This window comes from Condylura cristata, unplaced genomic scaffold (assembly GCF_000260355.1).
Source record: "Condylura cristata isolate star-nosed mole 26May11 unplaced genomic scaffold, ConCri1.0 scaffold00007, whole genome shotgun sequence".
Lineage (NCBI taxonomy): Eukaryota > Metazoa > Chordata > Mammalia > Eulipotyphla > Talpidae > Condylura > Condylura cristata.
The window spans coordinates 34,164,394-34,184,095 of NW_004567108.1; the positions used below are offsets into that span (position 1 = coordinate 34,164,394).

The 19,702-nt window shown below is 38.2% G+C and overlaps 2 protein-coding genes across 2 annotated transcripts in view; one reads left to right on the forward strand and one right to left on the reverse strand.

The window, feature by feature from the left end:
- Positions 1 to 708: 708 nt before the first annotated feature.
- On the reverse strand, positions 709 to 18,927 carry BHMT (betaine--homocysteine S-methyltransferase). Its single transcript, XM_004678181.1, has 8 exons — positions 18,794 to 18,927; positions 15,479 to 15,611; positions 10,961 to 11,079; positions 9,126 to 9,317; positions 8,620 to 8,767; positions 4,735 to 4,917; positions 2,841 to 3,069; positions 709 to 895 (listed from the first exon to the last, which is right to left on the reverse strand). The coding sequence occupies exons 1-8, from the start codon at positions 18,824 to 18,826 to the stop codon at positions 709 to 711; spliced, it is 1,224 nt and encodes a 407-aa protein (XP_004678238.1). The 5' UTR covers positions 18,827 to 18,927.
- DMGDH (dimethylglycine dehydrogenase) overlaps positions 11,062 to 19,702 on the forward strand; it is an 89,829-nt gene continuing 81,188 nt past the window's right edge. Inside the window, exon 1 of the mRNA XM_012721959.1 lies at positions 11,062 to 11,101. The gene's annotated coding sequence lies outside the window, so the exon portion shown is untranslated. The remainder of the gene's footprint in view (positions 11,102 to 19,702) is intronic.

The window sequence follows — 19,702 nt, forward strand, 5'->3', positions numbered from 1 at the left end:
GGAACTCTGAGATCTGTACTCTGGGCTTGGATAATTATGGATTGAGTCCTATCTGATTTTCTAAGAATAAACTTTAAAAAGTGTCCCATGGCAGTGCTTTTCAAACTGTGAGCCAAAGCCCATTAATGGTTCACAAAATCAATTTGAAATGTCAAAAGTAGCATATTTTAGTAATAAGATAGGGATGGGAAGGAATGGAATAGAAGATACTAGAGATACAAGAATGGATCACAATTTTATTCCAAAGGTTGGGTGATAATGTGCGTTATATTGTATTTCTTACTAAAGGTCATGCTCAAAAGCGTTTGGAAGTCACTTCCCCATAGCATTTTATTGGCCCCTGTCCAGGTGTGAGTCATTTGTTATCAGTTCATGTCTCATCCTCCTTATTAGCCTGCAAACTTCCTGAGTTGGGATTAATGCAGGAATTACTTTTCCTTATTCAGAGATTTCCTTAATACCTTATACATCATGGGTGCTAAGTAAACCTGTTTAAGATTTATTTTTTGTTTTGCTTCTAAGTAAACTTCTAAAACATATTTTCAAAGTTGTCAAGTGCTACTTGCAATTCTATTTTGTACAGCTAATATCTTTTTTAATGTGTAGGCTGGCATTAAAACAAGCATTGCTTTTTAACCATCTTTTCCTTATTTTTAGGAACTGTGGCCCAAGCATAGTGGAATTCAGTAGAAATAGGTTCCACTGAGGTTACTGTGAAGATTTGAATTTTTGTTTTTCAAAGAGCTGTCTCAGCTGCTGCTCAGTTGTGGCTTCTTTCTGCTGCATCAGCTCAGCTGTTCCTTTGGTCACTCCCCAGGCATCTGGCTTTGACATTGAAGGGTTGTATGGCCTTCCAGAGGCTATCCTAAGATTCTGCCAGTACTCCTTCCTGGCCCTGTGTTAACAAAACACACATTAGACTTTTCCCTGAGTGTGGGTCTCCATACCACTACGATCGAATACCTCCACACAGCCATCTTTGAACTCTTGAAAGTATGTCCACTAATACACATTTGTAAATTTGGGGTAAAACTTTCTCCTTTTCTAGAATCCACAGGTCTAAAATTAACTTGAATTTCTAAATGATAATGTGTGCACAGTGACCAAGAGATAAGAATTTAGGATTAGGATATTTTCTCTCCAGTTGACGCTGTCTCTCAATCCTCACTGGAACTGCCCGCATGAACCACTTTTGCTGAGGCCACATTTGCTGCCTTTCCCCAAGCCCTGTGTTGTTGTGGCTCCTACAACTTTTTCCTTTCTAATTCTATTGTCTCCTAGCTCAGGGCCTCATCATATCTGGTATCTGTTCTAGCAAAGGATTCTCACAGGGGCCCCTGTCTTACGGCTTATATAAAAATTTGCTAACTTGCAAATATGAACTTGTTCTGGACCACTTGAGACCTGTAGGATCCTAACTGCAGGACCCTCCCTCCCAGATGGCGCAATAGGTTAAAAGCACAGCACTGCAAGCAAGCTGCTTCAGTGTGACTTTCATCCCCAACCCTGGAGGTGATCCACATGGCGCAGCAGACCTCTCCTGACCCGCCTGCTGCTCCCCTCAATCGTGTATTTCATCAGCCAGCCTGTTCTCCTCCCTGCTTTGTCTTTGGTGAATCCTCTCACTGCCCCTACACCTCTGGCCAGCACCCCAATTTTGTATGCATAAATAAATAAATAAATCTTTTTAGAAAATCCAAAAAAAAGAATGAAGGCCTTTGGGAGGACATCACAGATAGCTCATTAGCAAATTAGGCATCCTTATATTTCTGATGGGTGTCTTTTATCAAAGTCTGTCTTTATTATTCCCAAACTTCCAGTTTCTTAATACTTTTTCCTCCTTTTTGTGCTTTTCTATAGCCTATTCCCTTGTCTGGCAATGTACTTCATCACTCACTTCGAAATTCCTTCACTAACTCTGTCTTGCACCATGAACCATTATCTCAGACCCTACAACACCTATGCATATCTTTATCCATGAACTTACTAGACTAACTTGAACTTTCTTATTTATCTCTCTGGCTATTAGAATGCCAAATCCTTGAGAACAGTGCTGTGTTTGTCTAGCTTGCTACCTCAGTGTCCACAAATGCCTGACATAGTTGTACTTAAGGTTAGAAAAACCTTTCTGTTTGGAGTACTCATCCTCCACTCACTTTCCTGTCTTGTGGACGCCTACTTAGTTATTCAAGATCCAGTAAAAGTTCCCTTTCTTCTAAAATACCAGTTAAGTAGAGGCAGTTATTCATTATTAACTTGTTTTTAAATCCATGCCTCTACCAAAGCAGTTACCAGAATATTCTTTTTGCACTGTAGACTGTGAGATCCTCTAAACAAGGCATCACAGATTTCCTTTGTTTATTCCCAGAGCTCTGCACATTGTCTAACCAAAAAAAAAAAAAAAATCTGTTTGTTGTTCATCTCCTCCAGAACAATGTTAAGCTCTAAGGGCAAAGACCTTTTCTATCTTAACACATTATTCCCAGTCTCAAGAATCATGCTTGAGTCATTGAACAGTCATAGAATTAATATTTGTTATACTTAACTCTTAACCAGTTCATTCAATGTTAATGTCCACCACATGAATGGTGCTTTCCTAGAGCAAGAAATCTACATTTCATTATGACTTCCACCATTTATAGCTTATATTCTTAAAGCATTCTTTATAAATCATTTTGTAAGGCTGTTTTATAAACATCTCAGTGAGCAGCTTAAGAACAACTGATTTTTTGTTATCACACAGCAAATTAGCTGCACTCTTTATAATGACCTCACTTGAATTTGAAATATTCATAGTCTAAATGAGTTTGGTTTGACAAATTTGTTGTAAAGGTTCTTACCTGGCTCTAATCCATGGTTTGGTATGCATATCCAATCCACTTCCCCAGCTGCCATGCTTTTCTGAGGCTGGTGGCAAAAATCCCCTTTCAGGGGCCAACTCCTCTGCAATAGCCCGGATGTGGTAGGGCTCAAATCCACAGCACCCGCCAATAAGCCTGACCCCCAGGTTGTAGGCCTCTCTGGCATATTTTTGAATATCCCATCTGGTTGCAACTCTGGGTTCCAGTCCTATAAAATAAGTGGCATTTTGTTTGAATTATTTTTTTTAAATAATCAAGATAGGGCCCTCCCTGGTGGCGCAGCGGGTTAAAGCACAGCACTAAAAAGCTTAAGCCACTTCCCCATGAGTTTGATTCCCGCCTGCCCCGGAGGTGACCACATGGCGCGGTAGACCTCTCCTGACCCGCCCACTGCTCCCCTCAGCAATGTACTTTGTTGATCTGCCTGCTCTGCTCCCCACTCTGTCTCTGGTGAATCCTCTCACCCTCTGCATCTCTGGCCTGTATACCCCAGTTCTGTATGAATAAATAAATAAATCTTTTTAAAAATAATCAAGATAAGCATTTATAATAGATATGTGATTTCAGTAAATGAATTAAGTTGCCAATATTCTATTTTCAACTTTTATAAATTGTCAGCTACTTTGTGTTTATCTTGTTTTAAATGTCATGAAAACTAGTTTCAATAAGGTTCCCAGTGATCCCTGTCCAGTGATGTTCATCATGGTCTGTGAATAGACTATTGTGACTTTGGAGGCTAGGTCATAAAAGACATTATGGTTTTTGCCTTGTTCTCTCTCAGACCACTCATTTAGGGGGAGTTCAGCTGACATGATGTGAGAACACTTAAGCAGCGCAGTGATCAGACCAATGAGCCCAGGAACTGATGCCTCCAGTAAATAGACAGCAAGAAAGTGAAATTCCCAATAGCCAAATAAGAGAGCATGGAAGGAAATCCGTTAGCTTCCATCAGGTCTTCCGCTCCAACTAGTCTTTGGGCTATAACCTCTTAAGACACCAGAGCAAGAATTAGCCACTAAGCAGTACACAAATTCATGAACCACAGAAACTGTGAAATTTAAATGTTTGTTATTTATTTTTTATTATTTGCTAAGTTTTATAGTGATTTATTCTACTATAATAAATTATACAAAATCTTTGCCATCCTCTTTCCATGCTTCTCCTAGAGCGATTACTTTTTAAATATCTTACTTCTCTGAGAGTTTCTATAGAATATAGGATATGATAAAAAGTTGAGATTGGCATGCTTTCAACAGGTCATGCCTGCTGACCTCTCAGGCATGATTTTCAAGGTAGACTCACGGTTACTTCCCAAACATGCTTGATCCTTCACCTAGACTGCAAGCATCCCCTCACTTCCTCTACTTGGTCTCTTCTTCAAGTTTGTTATACTCAACAGTAACTCAGTGATGCTGTCTTACCCAATCCCAAGCAAACTCTGGAGTATCTGAGCAATGTTCAAAATAGAAAAAAAGAATCTTGGAGATAATTTGTTCTAATATTCTTAATTTGGGGAAGAGAAAATTAAGATCTTGAGATACTAAAGTGTTTTGCTAAGGTCACACAAGTCAGCAAACCAAAGTCACCTGGGCCCAAAATAAAAATCTTCACTGATTCCCCACAAGAGCATTTTTTTTGGGGGGTAGGGGGGATTGGTCCTTCTGGATTTTGATTCACCCTTGACTTTACATTTAAGTTCAGTATTTTGCTTGGGGTTCTACCATTTACTTCTACTGCTATCTAATATTAGTGGGTTTGGAGCAAGAAATAAAGAGATATGTAGCCATTTCTTTACTATGATAAAATGCTATGGCTATAATTTGAAATTTATCAAACATGAAAACACTGAGACAGTTTATAAAACATCTCTTACCAAAGGGGAATTCTGGAAGATCAATAAATCCTTGTTTGCTGCAGTCAGGGGTGTGGTAGGCCAAGGGCTGAGCCATCAGGTGGGCTTTCAACCTGGCAGCCTCTAAGCCTTCTTTCATGAGCTTCACTGTTTGCAAACTAGTTGTGGGGTCAAAGTGGCAGTTCACACCGATGATGGAAGCTCCTGCAAATAGGATGAACATTTTAGCTTTAGGGGTTCACCAGATACCAGTAGACTTAACTCTTCTTTCTTAATCGGGGAGGTTTTATTTATAACAGTGAACTGGAAGTACAGTATTTGGTCCTTGCTGCCTGAAAACCTATCTATCGTCGAGCAAGAATGATTGCTAACAGGCAGCAAGTACTTTGCATGAAAAGTGCTTTGAAGAGTCTGGTATAATTGAAGTGTCACTTATGTACACTTGACTGTCCATCTTTTTTATTAAAAAAATCATTATTAGAATTTTTTTGAACTTCAAGTTTTAGTAGTCAATTTTTCAATCTTTGACATTATATTGCAAGCACACTAATTTTTCAGTACTCCCAGCTGCTAGATTGCACCTGTGGTTACCATACCACTCATTGAAGAAATAAATCAATGTTCCCTTTCATCAGGTCAATTTAATAATATCACTAACTTCCTTGGGCACAACAGCAGAATGTAATTTAGGAAAGTTTTTCTGTAACATGTTTTCTGGAGGAATTTTGTGTTTGGAGTTTGTAATTAGGAAAAAAAAAATCTCAAAAGTTCTTTGACTTTAACTAATAGAAGTGGCTAACAGTCTATTACTCATTTTGACAAGCTTCTCATTTACATTTTAGCTTCTCCAGACTCACAACTATATGGGATTGTCGTGGAGATTTTTTCCCTGTAAAATCTGTTGTTTGTCCTTATAAAATCAAAGAACAAATTTTGCAAAAACAAACTTTCTTCATTTTTTTATGTTGTCATATCTCTACCAAACATGATGATTATTGCAATCATTGTACTAATTTTGGAGATTTCTTTTTCCAGAAGATTTAAGGATACAGTATGACTTTAGAATTATTACAGTCCACCCTCTTAAGATAGAAGGAATTCCCAAATAGAACCTTTCTTTTTATTTTTAATTGTGGTTATATATACATAACATACATACGTGTGTGTGTGTGTGCATATACACATATATAACACATTTATATGTATGTATTTGACATTTGTGTGCAGTTTAATTCAGTTTTTTACAACCATCAAAGTCTATTTCCAGAACTTTTGTCACTCTAGAGAGAAACTCTGGTGCCTCTTAAGCACTAATTTCCTATTCCCTTTTCTCTAGCTCCTAATAATATGTTTCTGTCTCTGTTGATTTGCTTATTCTAGATAAGTGAAATCATACAAGATTTGTTCTTTTGTGACTGACCTATTTCACTTAGTATCATGTTTTCAAGGTTCACCCTTGTTAGAGCATGTATCAGAACTTCATTCCCGTTTATGGCTGAATAATAGTCCATTATGTGGACATACCACATTTGTCTATTCATTCATCATTTGCACTTGGATTGTTTCTACCTTCAAATAACTTTTTTTTTTATGGACTCATGTCCTAAAATTTTGTAGTTGGATATAAAGATACCAAAAATAGGACAAGAGCGATTCTTTCTGGCTACAATGAGAGTGACATCAAAATCCAGATTCTAGGTCCACAGAGCTCATGTTACAAGCCATGACATCTGTAGTCCTCAGTGGGTTGGGATTGCAGTTTGCTCTTCATGCATGTGCCAGTCAGGCCTCATTTCCCATCATTCCTCTAAATCAACTTTTGTTAATGAGACCAATGATCTCAATCTTGACAAATCCAGAAGTTGTTTCTCTGTTTTCATCTTACTCAACATCTCAGCAGCATTTATCCCTGTACTCATTCTCTCCATCAACACCCACTTCTTGGCATCTGAGAACTTCTATAATTGTGAGTGGTGCTTCTTTCTCCTGGGGTTGTTTTACTTTTTTTGTTGTTTGTTTTTGTGTATGTGTGTGTGTTGCATGCTGATCTCTCACCAAGGCTGACCCCCTTAATCCTGTGTCCCAGAATCCCTCTAAGTCATCTTGCCTGTTTCATTTGCACTTCCTTTTCAGTCTCCGAACTTTCAGTACCATCTGTATCTAGAACTCTACCAAACTTCTTTAACTCTGATCTTTCATTTGAGCTTCAGACTTGTATATTCAACAGCTTACTTAACATCTTCATCTGGATCTTGAATACCTCTTCTTTCTCTCCTTTCCTTCTCCGCCTGACCTTATTTTTTGCATGCTCTGCTGCCAAAGTTTTTCCTTCCTTGCTTGGTATCATTACACTGATGAATTAATCATAGTTCTCTGGTTTTTGGAAATTTATTAGGTATAAAAATCCCTAGAAGAGATTATAGAGAAATATAAATATAGGACATAGTCCTGGACACCAATTTAGCACAGGACTCCCCAGGGTTTACTTCATGAAAATAAGGCACTGTGGTCAATTAAATTAGGCAGTATCTACTCACTATATCTCCTTCTTTGCAATTGTTAATATATATGAATATATCAGGTTCTGAAAAGTTCTGTGGCAGAGAGATTGGCTTGACTTGTCTTAGCACAGTATTTTCTAAATGTGTTTGACTACAGAATCCTGTTGCCAGCTTCACAGATTGGAAAGTGCCTTCTAAGGATATTCTAAATATATAGCATAAATAGAAAATGTCATAGTTTCTGAGAAGGAGTGCTCACTTGGGATATTAATGATTATGTAAGGGTAGATGGAGGTAGAATTTGAACTAACATTGGAAGATGTACTAGATTTATTATTCAGCTATTGATTATGGACCTATAATTGCTAGGTGCTGTGCTAACCACAGGGTTCCTACTGTTAAGCCAACAGACATAGTCTGTGCTCTAAAGGACTTTATAAACTAGTTAGTCAGACATTAAAATGATAAACAAATGAGATAAATGGGAAATTACATGAAGGATATAAACAGAGTGCAGTGACATCAAACACTATGACCACCTACTCCGAACAGAATGACAAACAATAGTTTAGACGCAGGCCAAGAATCCCTGCCAATTAACATGGGGATGATGAAGGTGTCCTTCGATATTTTTAAAACAACTTAACTTGCTTCTTCTCCCATTGTTATATTTTTCACTCCAAATTAGAATTTTACAACTTAGCTCCTAAATCTAAACAATTGTTCTTACTAATGACAAATATGAAGGGACTTTCCTGGCATATTAGGAATTGAATAAAAATCAGAAATTTAGCAAATAACTAATTAAAATCTCTGTTCCACAGAGTAAGTCAGACTCTCTGACACTGAACTATTCCTTGGAATCAAACGAGGCAGCTTTGAAAACAGTTTGCGAGTTTCCCCTAATTGAAATGAAACCCAATATCAAGAATGAAAACTATGTAAAAAGATAAATTAGGTAGGCTGTTTTTCCTATCAAAGAGTTCCTTGATTTATAATACCAATTACAAAAGGCTATCCATACCATTAATTTATGAGACTGGAAAAACTTTGGCAAAGAGGGCAACTAACTTCAGAACTATTAAATTTAAAGACTTCTTGACATAAATCGAAAACAAACACATTTCTTCCTAATGCTCTTTTAGACTTACCAGAATTCTTCTCATTTTAAGGTGTCAAACCCAGCGTAAGTCTGCTTCACCCTTTTAAATGGCTGGTATGTGTATGTTTTAAACTTTTTTTTTTTCACTTTGGGACTCAATAATAGTATCAATAATCCTAAAAGGATAAATGAATCGTTTTATCTTTTTTAACAAAAGTAGTATACTGATTTCTGGATGGACATGCACTTGTGTGTTATTTTAAAAGCCTGTCTGATTGCAAGCTGATAAAAATCCATCATCACCTGCTTTCACCAGGCGAACCGCACACTCGCCCGGGGGCACGCCGTGCAGATCTCCCTCTGGGCCGATGCACATGGTCGCTGCCACTGGCTTCCCAGATGCCTTCAAGGCTTCCACTGCCCACACAGCTTCCTCAACATGTTCAAAATACTGAAATAAGGGTGATATGCTTTTAAGTTTGTTTCTGTCCAAGTAATTTGAAAACTTATCCTAGTCTTCATGATTTAATTATCAGCAGGTAAGCATTTTTCAAATTTTGAGTTGTGATACCCAACATTTTTTAAGCAGAATAGAATGGTGATTCCTAACTGACTTGCAGCTAGAAGGTTTGAAGAACCACTGAACTAGATTAACTTAATTTTAATAAAAGCTCTAACTTGTAAGAAAGTTCCAAACTAAACATTACTCTAACTAGTCAAAGTAAGCAACTAGACTTACATGGTGTTTTTCATGAATTTCAAAGCAGAGAAAGTGTATAGTGTAATTTTTTCTTTTGTCACATTTTTACCTCTGCAATCAAGAAGTCGACGTTCTTCTTGATAAAGACCTCTAATTGTTGCTGAAATACTTTTTTAACTTCAGTTTCACTCTTGCAGCTAAGGTATGAAGGTGTCTGACTCACTCCTCCTGCCACCAAAGCATCGCCCTCATCAGCCACTTGTCGGGCAATGTCACAAGCAGCTTCATTGACTTTCTGCCCCTAAAATGGGTGAATATAGAAATACTTACATTTTCATGTGAAAGTAAAACAAAACTTATAACACAAATGCCCATATCTTCATTGTGTGATTCCAGCAGTGATTTTATTCTAAAAAATAACAGTGATGAAATAGTTCAGTGTTTACCAAGGTCAGCAATTTGCAATAATACTAATAGTAGTGATGAAAGAAATAAATTAGAAGGTGTGCTACCTAAGATATTACATTAAACCAAAGCTCTGTGAGAGGGTAAGTGTCTCCCATAAAAGGATCTGGGACATGCCAATTTCTGAGCTGCACTTGGAAGAATATCTAGCAAACAGTGACAATGACAATTATTTGTTTTTAATGATTAATTAGAATAAAAGTCAACTGCAGTGATTAAATTTTTGTTTTTTATGATTATGTATTTTATCAGTTAACAGATAATATAACAAGTAAGGTATTGTTTAATTAGGCATTAAAATGGAAATGTCCCAATTAAAAAATAATAAAACCAATGCTGTCACTCACATAAACTTGTAGAAATTTAGAACTCCCTTTTCAATTTAGTGATGAAGAAGTTGCCAAATTGATGAGGTAATTAAATGAATATCACATAGTTTCTTGTAGTAAGTAGGGGAAGATTCCAGGTTCACTAATTCCTTGAACCTATACTCTGCTCATACTTTATGTCATATTTTTAAACTAAATTATTGGGAAGGATGTAAAGAAAAAGAAAATTTTATGCATTGTTGCTGGGAATGTAAATTTGTACGGTCACTCTGGAAAACTGTATGGAGACTCCTCAAAAAATTAAAAGTAGTTTTATCAGATGATCCACCAACTCAACCTCTGAGTATTTACTTACCTAAAGAATCGGAAAACACTAATTTGAAAAGATCGAGAATGCCTATGTTCAGTGCACTTACTCACAATAGCCCAAATATGGAAACAACTCAAGTACTTGATGATGACTGATGAATGAATAGAAAACATTTATTATATAGACAGAATGGAATATTACTCAGCCATTAAAAGATGATTTTTTTCTATTTGCACCAACACAGATGGACCTTATGGGATTATGCCCAAGTGAAATCATCGAAAAGGAGAAAGATAAATACTAAATGATTTTTGTGAACTGTAAAGGGAAAAAGATGAACAAACAAGGCAAAAAACACTTTGACTCTGAGAACAAATTGGTGCTTGCCAGAGGGGAAGACAGTGGGGGCAGGAATAGTCAGAAGGGACTGACTGGTTGTGGTGGATAGTGATGGGAAATCTGGAGGTGGTGTGGTATGATAAATACAGATGCTGATGTAAGAATTGTACCTGTAGATTGTTGAATAACTAAATCAAATTCAGTCAATTAAAGCTTTTTAATCAACTATAAGGTAATAAGAATTTGTAAAGATATCCAGTCAGTAAACTTAGTCAAGAGACTGGAAGAATAATTAAATTCTAATTTGATCTATTTCATAAAATCTCTTTCTGTTAATTCAGAAGCCCCAGCTAAAACCTGAGTTTATTCACAGATGTATCATTTCTGTATTATTTAAGATAAAACCAAACGCTGAAGAAGCTCAACATTTTTCTCTATGAGAACTTTGATAAATATATCTATTATGCCCCTCATAAAAGTTTCATGTATGCTTTTACTCACTGATATCTTCTCTGCAACATAGTTTCCTCTGTTTTCCAGCTTGTCTTCACTGGCATAAAAGGTGAAGGTCTGTATAACATTCGATCCAGCTCTGAGGAACTCTCGATGAAGCTGACGAACTGGAGGATTGAATGAGTAAAGGTATTAATTTCTATTGGTTTACTGACCAGTATTTTCAAAAGGCTCTAAAGTGAGGAAATATGAAAACATCTCCTTAAAATAAAAAATGTTGTTTGTCATTTGTGCATCTTGAAAACTAATGAGAAGTGGGTTTGGGGTTTTTTGCCAGATAGAGTTTATTTTTACCATGGCTATGAGGCAAAGGAAAGAAAATCTCACAGAAAAGGAATTCTCTCAGCATTTTTGCTAAACAGAGAAGATGGGGATGGGATTTCCTCCCAGTGGCCACCTGAGCAGAGAGCTAAGGCGAAAAAAAACAGGTGTGGCAGGGGCAATGGCAAGTAGTCTGGGGGATTGGAATTGGGTATGTTGAAGATACGTAGTTGAAGGTGAAGTCACAATGGTGAGCAGAGAAAATACAAAATGACTAGCATGTCATCCCAAGCATGTCATCTGGGCTTCAGGTCACAGGTATAAAGGAAACAGCAACAGTTTGTAAGCAGTGGAGTGATGTGATTGCTGTGTGTTTGAAGGATAATTCTAGAAACAGAGTAGAAGAATGTGAGCAAGGTCCTAAACATTGGTCCAAGAATGAATGCCAAGTGACTAAATAAACCTTCACTGGCTGGACCAAATATGGCGGGATTCCCACTCCCCCCTCCCCATATAGCCACATGTATTCAACTTAAAGATCATTTGCTCTAAAGTAGCAGTCCTAAACCCTGAGTGTCCATTAGAAACTCAGAAGGCAGTGGTCCAAAACGGTGAAAATATCTCCTTGCAAGTAAGTAATCATTTTGATTATTATGCTTCTTAAAACTGTAGTGTTTCTCAAAGTATGACCCAACTTAGACTCACCAGGATGTAGTTACCACAACTTCAGATTCCCCAACTCTCTCCAGGCAGGTCCAGCAAACCTTATTCTACTATGTGAAAAAATCACAACTTTTGGTATTAACTTTAGGAGGAGAATTACAATATGGTAATTTCTGGATATGTGTCACATTTCTATTTTATGTTTTCTCTCATAAGAATCCTAGAGTCTTTATCCTCTGATCACTAATAGGATGTGACTCATCTCTACACAGTGACACAACCTATACTAATTAATTAGATTCATTTATGGCTTTAAATTCTTTATTATACTTGTTTTATTTATCACCATAAAGCTAAATAGCTAAATATAACCAAGATGTGTGTGTGTGTGTGTGTTCCAGTTATATATGTCAAGAGTATAGTTAAATAATTACTCTTGTAAATTTACCTAAAAAATGCTAGTATTAGGAATTCCACAGAAAACTCTAAAAGTTCAAATAAAACTTTTCAATATTTCTTCAGTGCAATAATAAATTTATCATAGAATTATCTGGGGAAAAAATATGATCTGAGCAACTGTGAGGCTGTTTGTAATTAATTGTATCCCATTTAATCTAGGTAGTCATATTCTTTGATATGATACAAAAAAAAAGTATGAATGCACTTGATTATGATGGAGGGAGACTGCTTCAGACCTTTATGGGGTTACATATTATGTAACACAGGCACTATTAATTTTTTATAAATCCCCCAAATACTGGATTCCAGGATACATTTGACTCAAAATGGCTTGGGATAAGGATTGTGAAGCTAGAGTGAAACATTCCTTTTCTTACTGCTCCCAGCATCAAAAAGTCAATATTCCAGTCCTACAAAAACATTTTGGGTGCAGGCCAGCTTGCTGGGAAACTTTTCAGGGTTCAGATTAATTCCAGCTATCATTCAGTCTAACTTACAAAGGCACTTGTAGATACAAATTCATTTGTATAAAATAACATGAAGGCTGACCATTCCTCTCATTTGGCGCAGGAATGTTTTAAACATATTTCACTGCACCCAAAGGGTAAAACATCCACTACCCCATAAAGATGTTTTTGTGCAGCTGCATTACAGATTTGTCTTTTCTGATGCATCCCTGTAGTCCAGTGTGGTTGACAGAATTTAAACCAGATACTGGTAGGGTGGAATATATGGGATTTCAGTCCATAAAAGCAAGGATTAAATCTAATGACTCAGATTCATGGAGTTTTCATTAATTCTTGAAAAACACGGAATATCCATAAGAAAAGTAGAGCTATTGCTTAACACACCTAAATGAGTTAAAAATAACCAAGACACAGATGGTGAAGAGAAGAAACATACTGTTTCTGCATTAAGAAAATCAATATTTTCTTTTGAACTCCTAATGTTTAACTTTTTAAAAATGATGACTTATAAAATTGAAACTTATGTTTTAAATAACAGTCTTACTTGGTTTATATAGCAGAGATTGAGCAAAGATAGCTTATTGTTAAAATCAGTCTGTCCCAAGAAACATTTTATTCTGAGTTTTATCCAGCAAGTGAACTTTAAGAAACAAACCATAGAAATATTTAAAATCACCAGTCAGTTAATGAAACAGTGATTATTTTGTTGTGTTCCTTAAAGCCCTTTAATGCTTCTCACAGTGTAATTTACCTTACAGTCACTTGGGTACAATTATAAACAATGCAGGTTTCTAGCCCCCTTTGAGAGTTAAGGACCCAGATCTCTAAATGGGATCTAAGTTTAATGAACTCAGTTGGTAAAGTAAAATTTGAGAACTACTGTTGTTTTGATTTCCCAAACCTACTGGTTCATTTTTTTTAAAGGGTGGAATACAGTATTATTTCTACTCTTATTTGTAAATATAAAAATTGTATACATTTGCTGGGTTTCACAGGGTGAAGGCTCTTTTACTTTGAATACTATTTCGAGATTATGTGAGCATGCTTATTTAACCATAGGCTAAATAAATCAAGAATACTGTCAAGAGAATAAACTCAGATAAGTTAACAATAACAATAGTTAAATGTGTTTAACCTGCACCATATACTAATTTAATCAGACACTATTTTAAACACTGTAATTTATTTAATCTTCATAGTAACTTTTGGAGGTAGATGTCAATATTATCTTAGTTTTATAGAAGAGGAAACAGAATCCCTGAGAAGCTAAGTAATTTCCTCAGTACCATGCAGCTTAATGACTGTGTCAGGGTTTCTTACTCTAGCTCTCCGAGTCTATACTTAATTTCAAAATTCAATTTACATGCTTAGTGTTCAGCCTTTATCACTGAACTCATTAAAATATACTCTTCTTTAATTAACATGAAAAACCTCATCTTGTATAATATTCACACCTTGAAAGACTCAACTTCCTTCAAAGTGTTGGCTGCTTATGGCTGCCAGTAACATGCTCTCTAGGCCAAAGGGAGCTTTCCTTTCTGGGGGCTGGGAGGGCTGATAACTTGTTTGAGGTGCATGGTCTATTGGTAGGGAGAGAACACAAAGGTCCAGTCCTGTTGACTCAGTTTGGGACAGCTCTGAAAAACCTGTACAACTCCAGACCACCCTGAGGGGTTAGCAGAGGCCTCTGTTCAAACTGCTTCAAAAGAATGGCCTGCAGAGCCAATAGCCAGATGTTATCGTGACTGCTTAGGCATAGACACATCACCATTACTCTCCAGCTGTGAGAAAGACAGACTGAAGTGACAGGAAATGGAAAGAGAATGTGAAAGATTACTCTCAGAAATGGATGGTGGAGCAGGCTCAGAGCCTGACTAACAAAGCCACTGCTGCATTTCAACAGGGGGTTTCTTCTACCCCATTCCCTGCTCCTCCTGCTGAAGATCCCATCTCTACCCATTCTCCTGGACCCTTCTGGCCTTAACATGATGTCAGGCTCCCACATAAGGGGCCTTCCCATGATGCCATCAATGGGTCTTCCTCCTCCTGGGATGATGCCTTGGGACCAGCTCCTGCTGCATGAGCAGCTACATGCCGGTGACGCCTGGGTCCCCACAGGTGAAACGCTCCATAGAGCCCAAGACTGAGAGTCTTGTTGAATTGAGGTGGGGGAGTACTAGAAAAAGTGAGCAGAAGGCAGGAGGTGGTGGTCAGGAGTGGGATACCTGTGTTTGAGATTTCAGGTGTGGACTGTTATTGGTGATAGTAAGGTAAAAGGGGGTTGCTGAGGTGAGGGTGGAGGAAAAAGCTCACTGGAGGTGAGGAGGAGATCAGGCATTGACAGGAAGAGAACAGACTAGATCAGCTAGATGGTGAATGAATAGAGGTGAGGGAGAACAGAGAGGAAGACAATGAGCCAGGTTCTAAACTCCTCTAGAGGGGCAGGACCAAGAAGTAGAAATAGGTGACAGCAACCAGGAGAGCCATTGTGCTGATCAAACATTGAATCTATACTTATGCACTAATACAGTGCCTAGTAGGCAATAATAAATATTAGGAAAATGTGGCATGAAAGTCCATGTTTGATATGATGCTCCCAGACTTGGGTTGACATAGTGCTGTTTTATGAGAACCTAGAACAGAACTGTGCACCAACCTGCTTCTGGGTGTTCCACAGCAGCTTCTGGGGTCCATGGACCTGCTTTCACATAGCCCCTCTTCTCCAGGGCAAAGACAAACCCTCCGTCTCCAATCACAACCTCTCCAGAGTTTAAACGTTCTAGGATGCCCTAAAATGACAGATAGGGCAGAAGGGGAGAAAAGGAGTTACTTGTGCTTTCAAGGCAATTCACTTTTAGTACTTTTGCTATCATATTGCTGAGAAGTATGGTTTCTTTAGAATTCTCCTTCTAAAGAATGGGATGTGGGTGCATTTTAAACATAAATCTGTTACTGTGAGCAAACAACCAGAATGCTCATGTAATGGAGATTTGTGTGTAAAATTGCCAGGAGCAGGGCACATTAAAGATTCCTTGAAGCCTATTGCAGGAGGATGGCATGTCTAAACATGAAAGTGCATATAAATGTAATGTATGTGAATAAATGCTTGAAAACTGACTTCTTGCTTAGTTTCCATACCTGTTCTATTTACAGTACAGTATAGTACCTGCTCTATTTACAGGATAGTGCAATAACTATCCTGGTGCTAATGTTCAAAAGATACATTTTGAATTTAATATTTTTAGAGAGTTTTGTGAATTAGAATGTGTAACCATTTTTTTTTAATGTCAAAGAATCTCAGAATTTAAAAATAAGGTACCCTAGTCTAACTTGGGTCATTCTGATTTTACAGTTGTAGAATTAAGATCCAGAATCAAAAGTAATTTACACAAGTGCTCAGGTAGGGAGTATAGGGCCTCCTGAATCGATACCATAAGTAAGTGGTTTATAGATGTGATTTTAAGTGGTGGTAGAGAGGTAGAAAGACCTGAAAGACTCTAGTTTCTTGGAATGTGCTTACTTATTGTGTTCTGTTTATTGTGATGAAAGATTGACAAAACAGATGCTGATATAATTGCAAAGATTACATAAATCTGTGAGAGGAACCCACAGGGCTTTGCATCCTAAGTCCTCGACACCTGTCGAGCCGTCCTCATTTTAATCCTTTTCCCTTCTCTGACCCTCTCCATGTCTTTGGTCAGCTGGTGCCAATGAGGAGAAAACAAGTGATATTTTCACTTACAGTAGCAAAATAGTATTATGCTATGTGTTCTTGAGTATCTCTTCCAGAAAGATTTTCAAGGCTTGAAGATCATAACATAACAACTCTAAAACAGCTAAAAATATTTTTGAAATCAAAGTACTCTGTTATTATTACAATGTGTAAAAGCCACATCTTCAGTCTACCGTTTAATTAAAAAATAGACATACTACTCAGTGCATAGTTATATCAGAACTATGTATGTGTCAAATGAAATACGACTTTCTACTAACTTTCATTTATATGAACTAATTCATGACATTTTATTCAGTCAACTGAACAAACTTGTTGAGCGCTTGTGCATGTTTTCAAATAAGTATTAACATATTTTGATGCTTAGAGTTGGCTGTTCTGTAGTGGTAGAGTTAGCTATTCAGTGATGGTGTTGCTGTTGTCATGCAGTTGTTCATTACATGTTGAAAAGTTATATATGGAGAAATATTCTTAGATTCTACTGCATTTTAAAAAAATCACTCAAACTTTAGCCAGTTTTGTTCCCAATCTGAAAAACTTTTTAGCCTAGATAAAAATTCTTACCAAATTATTTTGTAAAAAATATGACAAAGCAACATGTGTAGTAGGAGACCACATTTGTTTTAAAAGTACACATTTGTTAAGACAAGAAACTAGTAGTATATATACCAAATGCAGTACACATGTTCTCAGTGCTTCCCTGTTTGTCTACAATAAGCATGTGTTAGCTTTGTAAAATATATTTTAATTTTAAACTCAAAGTATAGATATATTATTTTTCATGTTTTATTTATTCCCCTTTACACTGACCTTTTTGTAGTAATGTTTCTGAGGAATAAAAAAATTCCCCACCTTATGTCCCTCTGTTGCTAAGATAATCCTTTTAAATGTTTCATTTTCTTTTAAAAACATTTCCCCCCCCCCCTTTTTTTTTATCACCATCCACAAAAATGTTTCATTTTCTGAGTTCCAGTATAAAGTGTGGCTTGGAACCATGAGTATGCAAATAAGGTCAACTCCTCCCCCCACCCAAAATTAAATCTCTATATAAATTATCTCTTCCAGTCTACATAGACTATTCATTGACTAAATTTATGGATTGGCAAAAATTCTCAACCTAACTGGAATCCAACACATCATCAGCTCATGGCATGGACAGGCATCTATTAGTGTATGGCATTACAAAGGGAACTGAATTAACTTTTCTTTCTTGTATGGAGGCAATTTTAATTTGGGGGTCATGCCTTTAGAAACTTGGGAAGATCATTTCTAAAGCTAGAGCTGGCACTGGGGAGCAGACAACAGCAGCCCTCACAGTCCTTAATCCCAGGGGATACCATGACCTGACTTCCCCTGCTACTTCTTCAGGCATGCACGCCTCAGTCCATCAGACCTGGGGTGGGCGCTTTGACAAGAGTCAAATATACTACCCCCTCCTTCAGTACTTCTCTTCCCATCCGACCACCAGAGTCCCAGTCAGACCTTCAGTGAATGTGTGCCTCCACTTTCAGTCCATCCATCCATCCCTTAAACTATCCCCAAACTGAAAGTCTGGATTGAAACTCTGGTCCCAAAAAGGAAGAGAAGGGCTTGTTGTTAATCGGGTGCTGGAGCTGCTGAGATTTTGCTTTTTAAACAGTCCTTAATATCTTACAGCAATTATGCCCATTTTTCTAACATTTTCTTTTTGATGCCCGCCTGGTACGTTTTCTGTGATAGCTAAAACCAAACGGAGGTTGGAGACTTGTCATCGTCCACCCACGGCTTGGGCCGCGTGGCTACCGCGGTGTGGCAGCGACAGTTCTGCAGAGGCTGCCCCAGACCCCGTGGCGCTCCTCCGGGCGCCGGAGGGAAACTGTCGCATCTTGCGCGGTGCGACCTCGGCTCCCCAGATAGCACTGGGATCTGGGTGTGCGCAGTGGCTGGGGTGCACCAATGAAGCATTCCAACATGCCGCCATGGGGGAGGGAAGATGGAGCGGCATCTTTGGAAAGAGTGCGCTGGTCTTGGGGATGCGAGACTAAGAAAATGTTGGGAATTGAGTCAGAGGTCACATAGATCTAGGGCGTCCTCTGGACAAGGGCGTGAGTTGGGGGAGGCGCAGGGGTGCCTTTGGGTCCTGCAATAGTGTAGGGGCACCTTCAGGTCGCAGCCTGGCTACGGGGACCCTCAGCACTCCCTGAAGGCTGGGGTGCGAGAACAGTGGGTATCGACTTACGACTTATGATGAAAACTCACCTTCTTGGCCTTTTTGCCCCCAGGGGGTGCCATCTTCGTGGTGTATACACAGGTACTGGCACTGACGCGGACAGAGATGAGGCGAGCGTTTCCCCCTGTGAAGCGGTGAGCTGCTGGGAGCCTGAGGCCCGACTTTTTATATTTGCTCCTGGGCGCGGGGTGGGTTTCCCAAACCTCGGCGCTGTCCAACGCGGTCCTCCGGCGGGAGCACGCCCACAAACATTTTATTGAATGGGCCTGCGGATCGTTGGGAACCTGCCATTCGGAGGTGATGACCAAGAGTGTTCGTCCAAATGGGTGAAAACATCCAGAAGTAAAACAAGGTCCCTCTTTGCACCTCGCAGGTCCTTCGACCCAGATTTACCTCTCCCTTGTCTGGGATCATGCACCATTGCTTAATTTACTGGAGGAGGCCCTAGTAATTCCATTCAATAGCAAATATTTGTAAAGGGCCAAGGGTAATATTATCGCCTGTGGAGGCAATGGCCTAGAACGGCAGCCTAAAGTGTGATAACCTGTGTATTTACATCCTGTGATTGTGTCATGGAACACAAATATCAGTTACAGAAGGTCCCATACTTAGCTTGAATTAATGGGTGTGTTCAAAAGGACTGAACCCTCTCATCCCCAGCACCTCTGGCCTACACCCCAGTTCTTCTATGCATAAATAATTTTTTTTTTTTTAAAAAGGACCTTCTCACCCTATCTCCAACCATACTTTTCAGTTTGAAATACAGCCATTTCAAGTAAGGATATTGCAATATTTAACAAGGATAGACAACATTTATGTATGACACTAGAGATATACTTAAAAGACTTCAAATTCAGCACAAAAACTATGTATAAAAACATAGAAGCATTAGTAAAATTGGAAGGAAATGATTAGAAATGTTAACAATAGTTATATGT

What these genes read in the sequence shown, in the direction of transcription:
- BHMT (XM_004678181.1), bottom strand. Translation starts at nt 18,826, where the DNA reads ATGGCACCCCCTGGGGGCAAAAAGGCCAAGAAG. An exon ending in ATGTTGCAGAGAAGATATCA is followed by an intron (nt 9,318 to 10,960) that starts GTGAGTAAAAGC and finishes CACCCATTTTAG; the next exon opens with GGGCAGAAAGTCAATGAAGC. An exon ending in TCTTCCAGAATTCCCCTTTG is followed by an intron (nt 3,070 to 4,734) that starts GTAAGAGATGTT and finishes CTTATTTTATAG; the next exon opens with GACTGGAACCCAGAGTTGCA.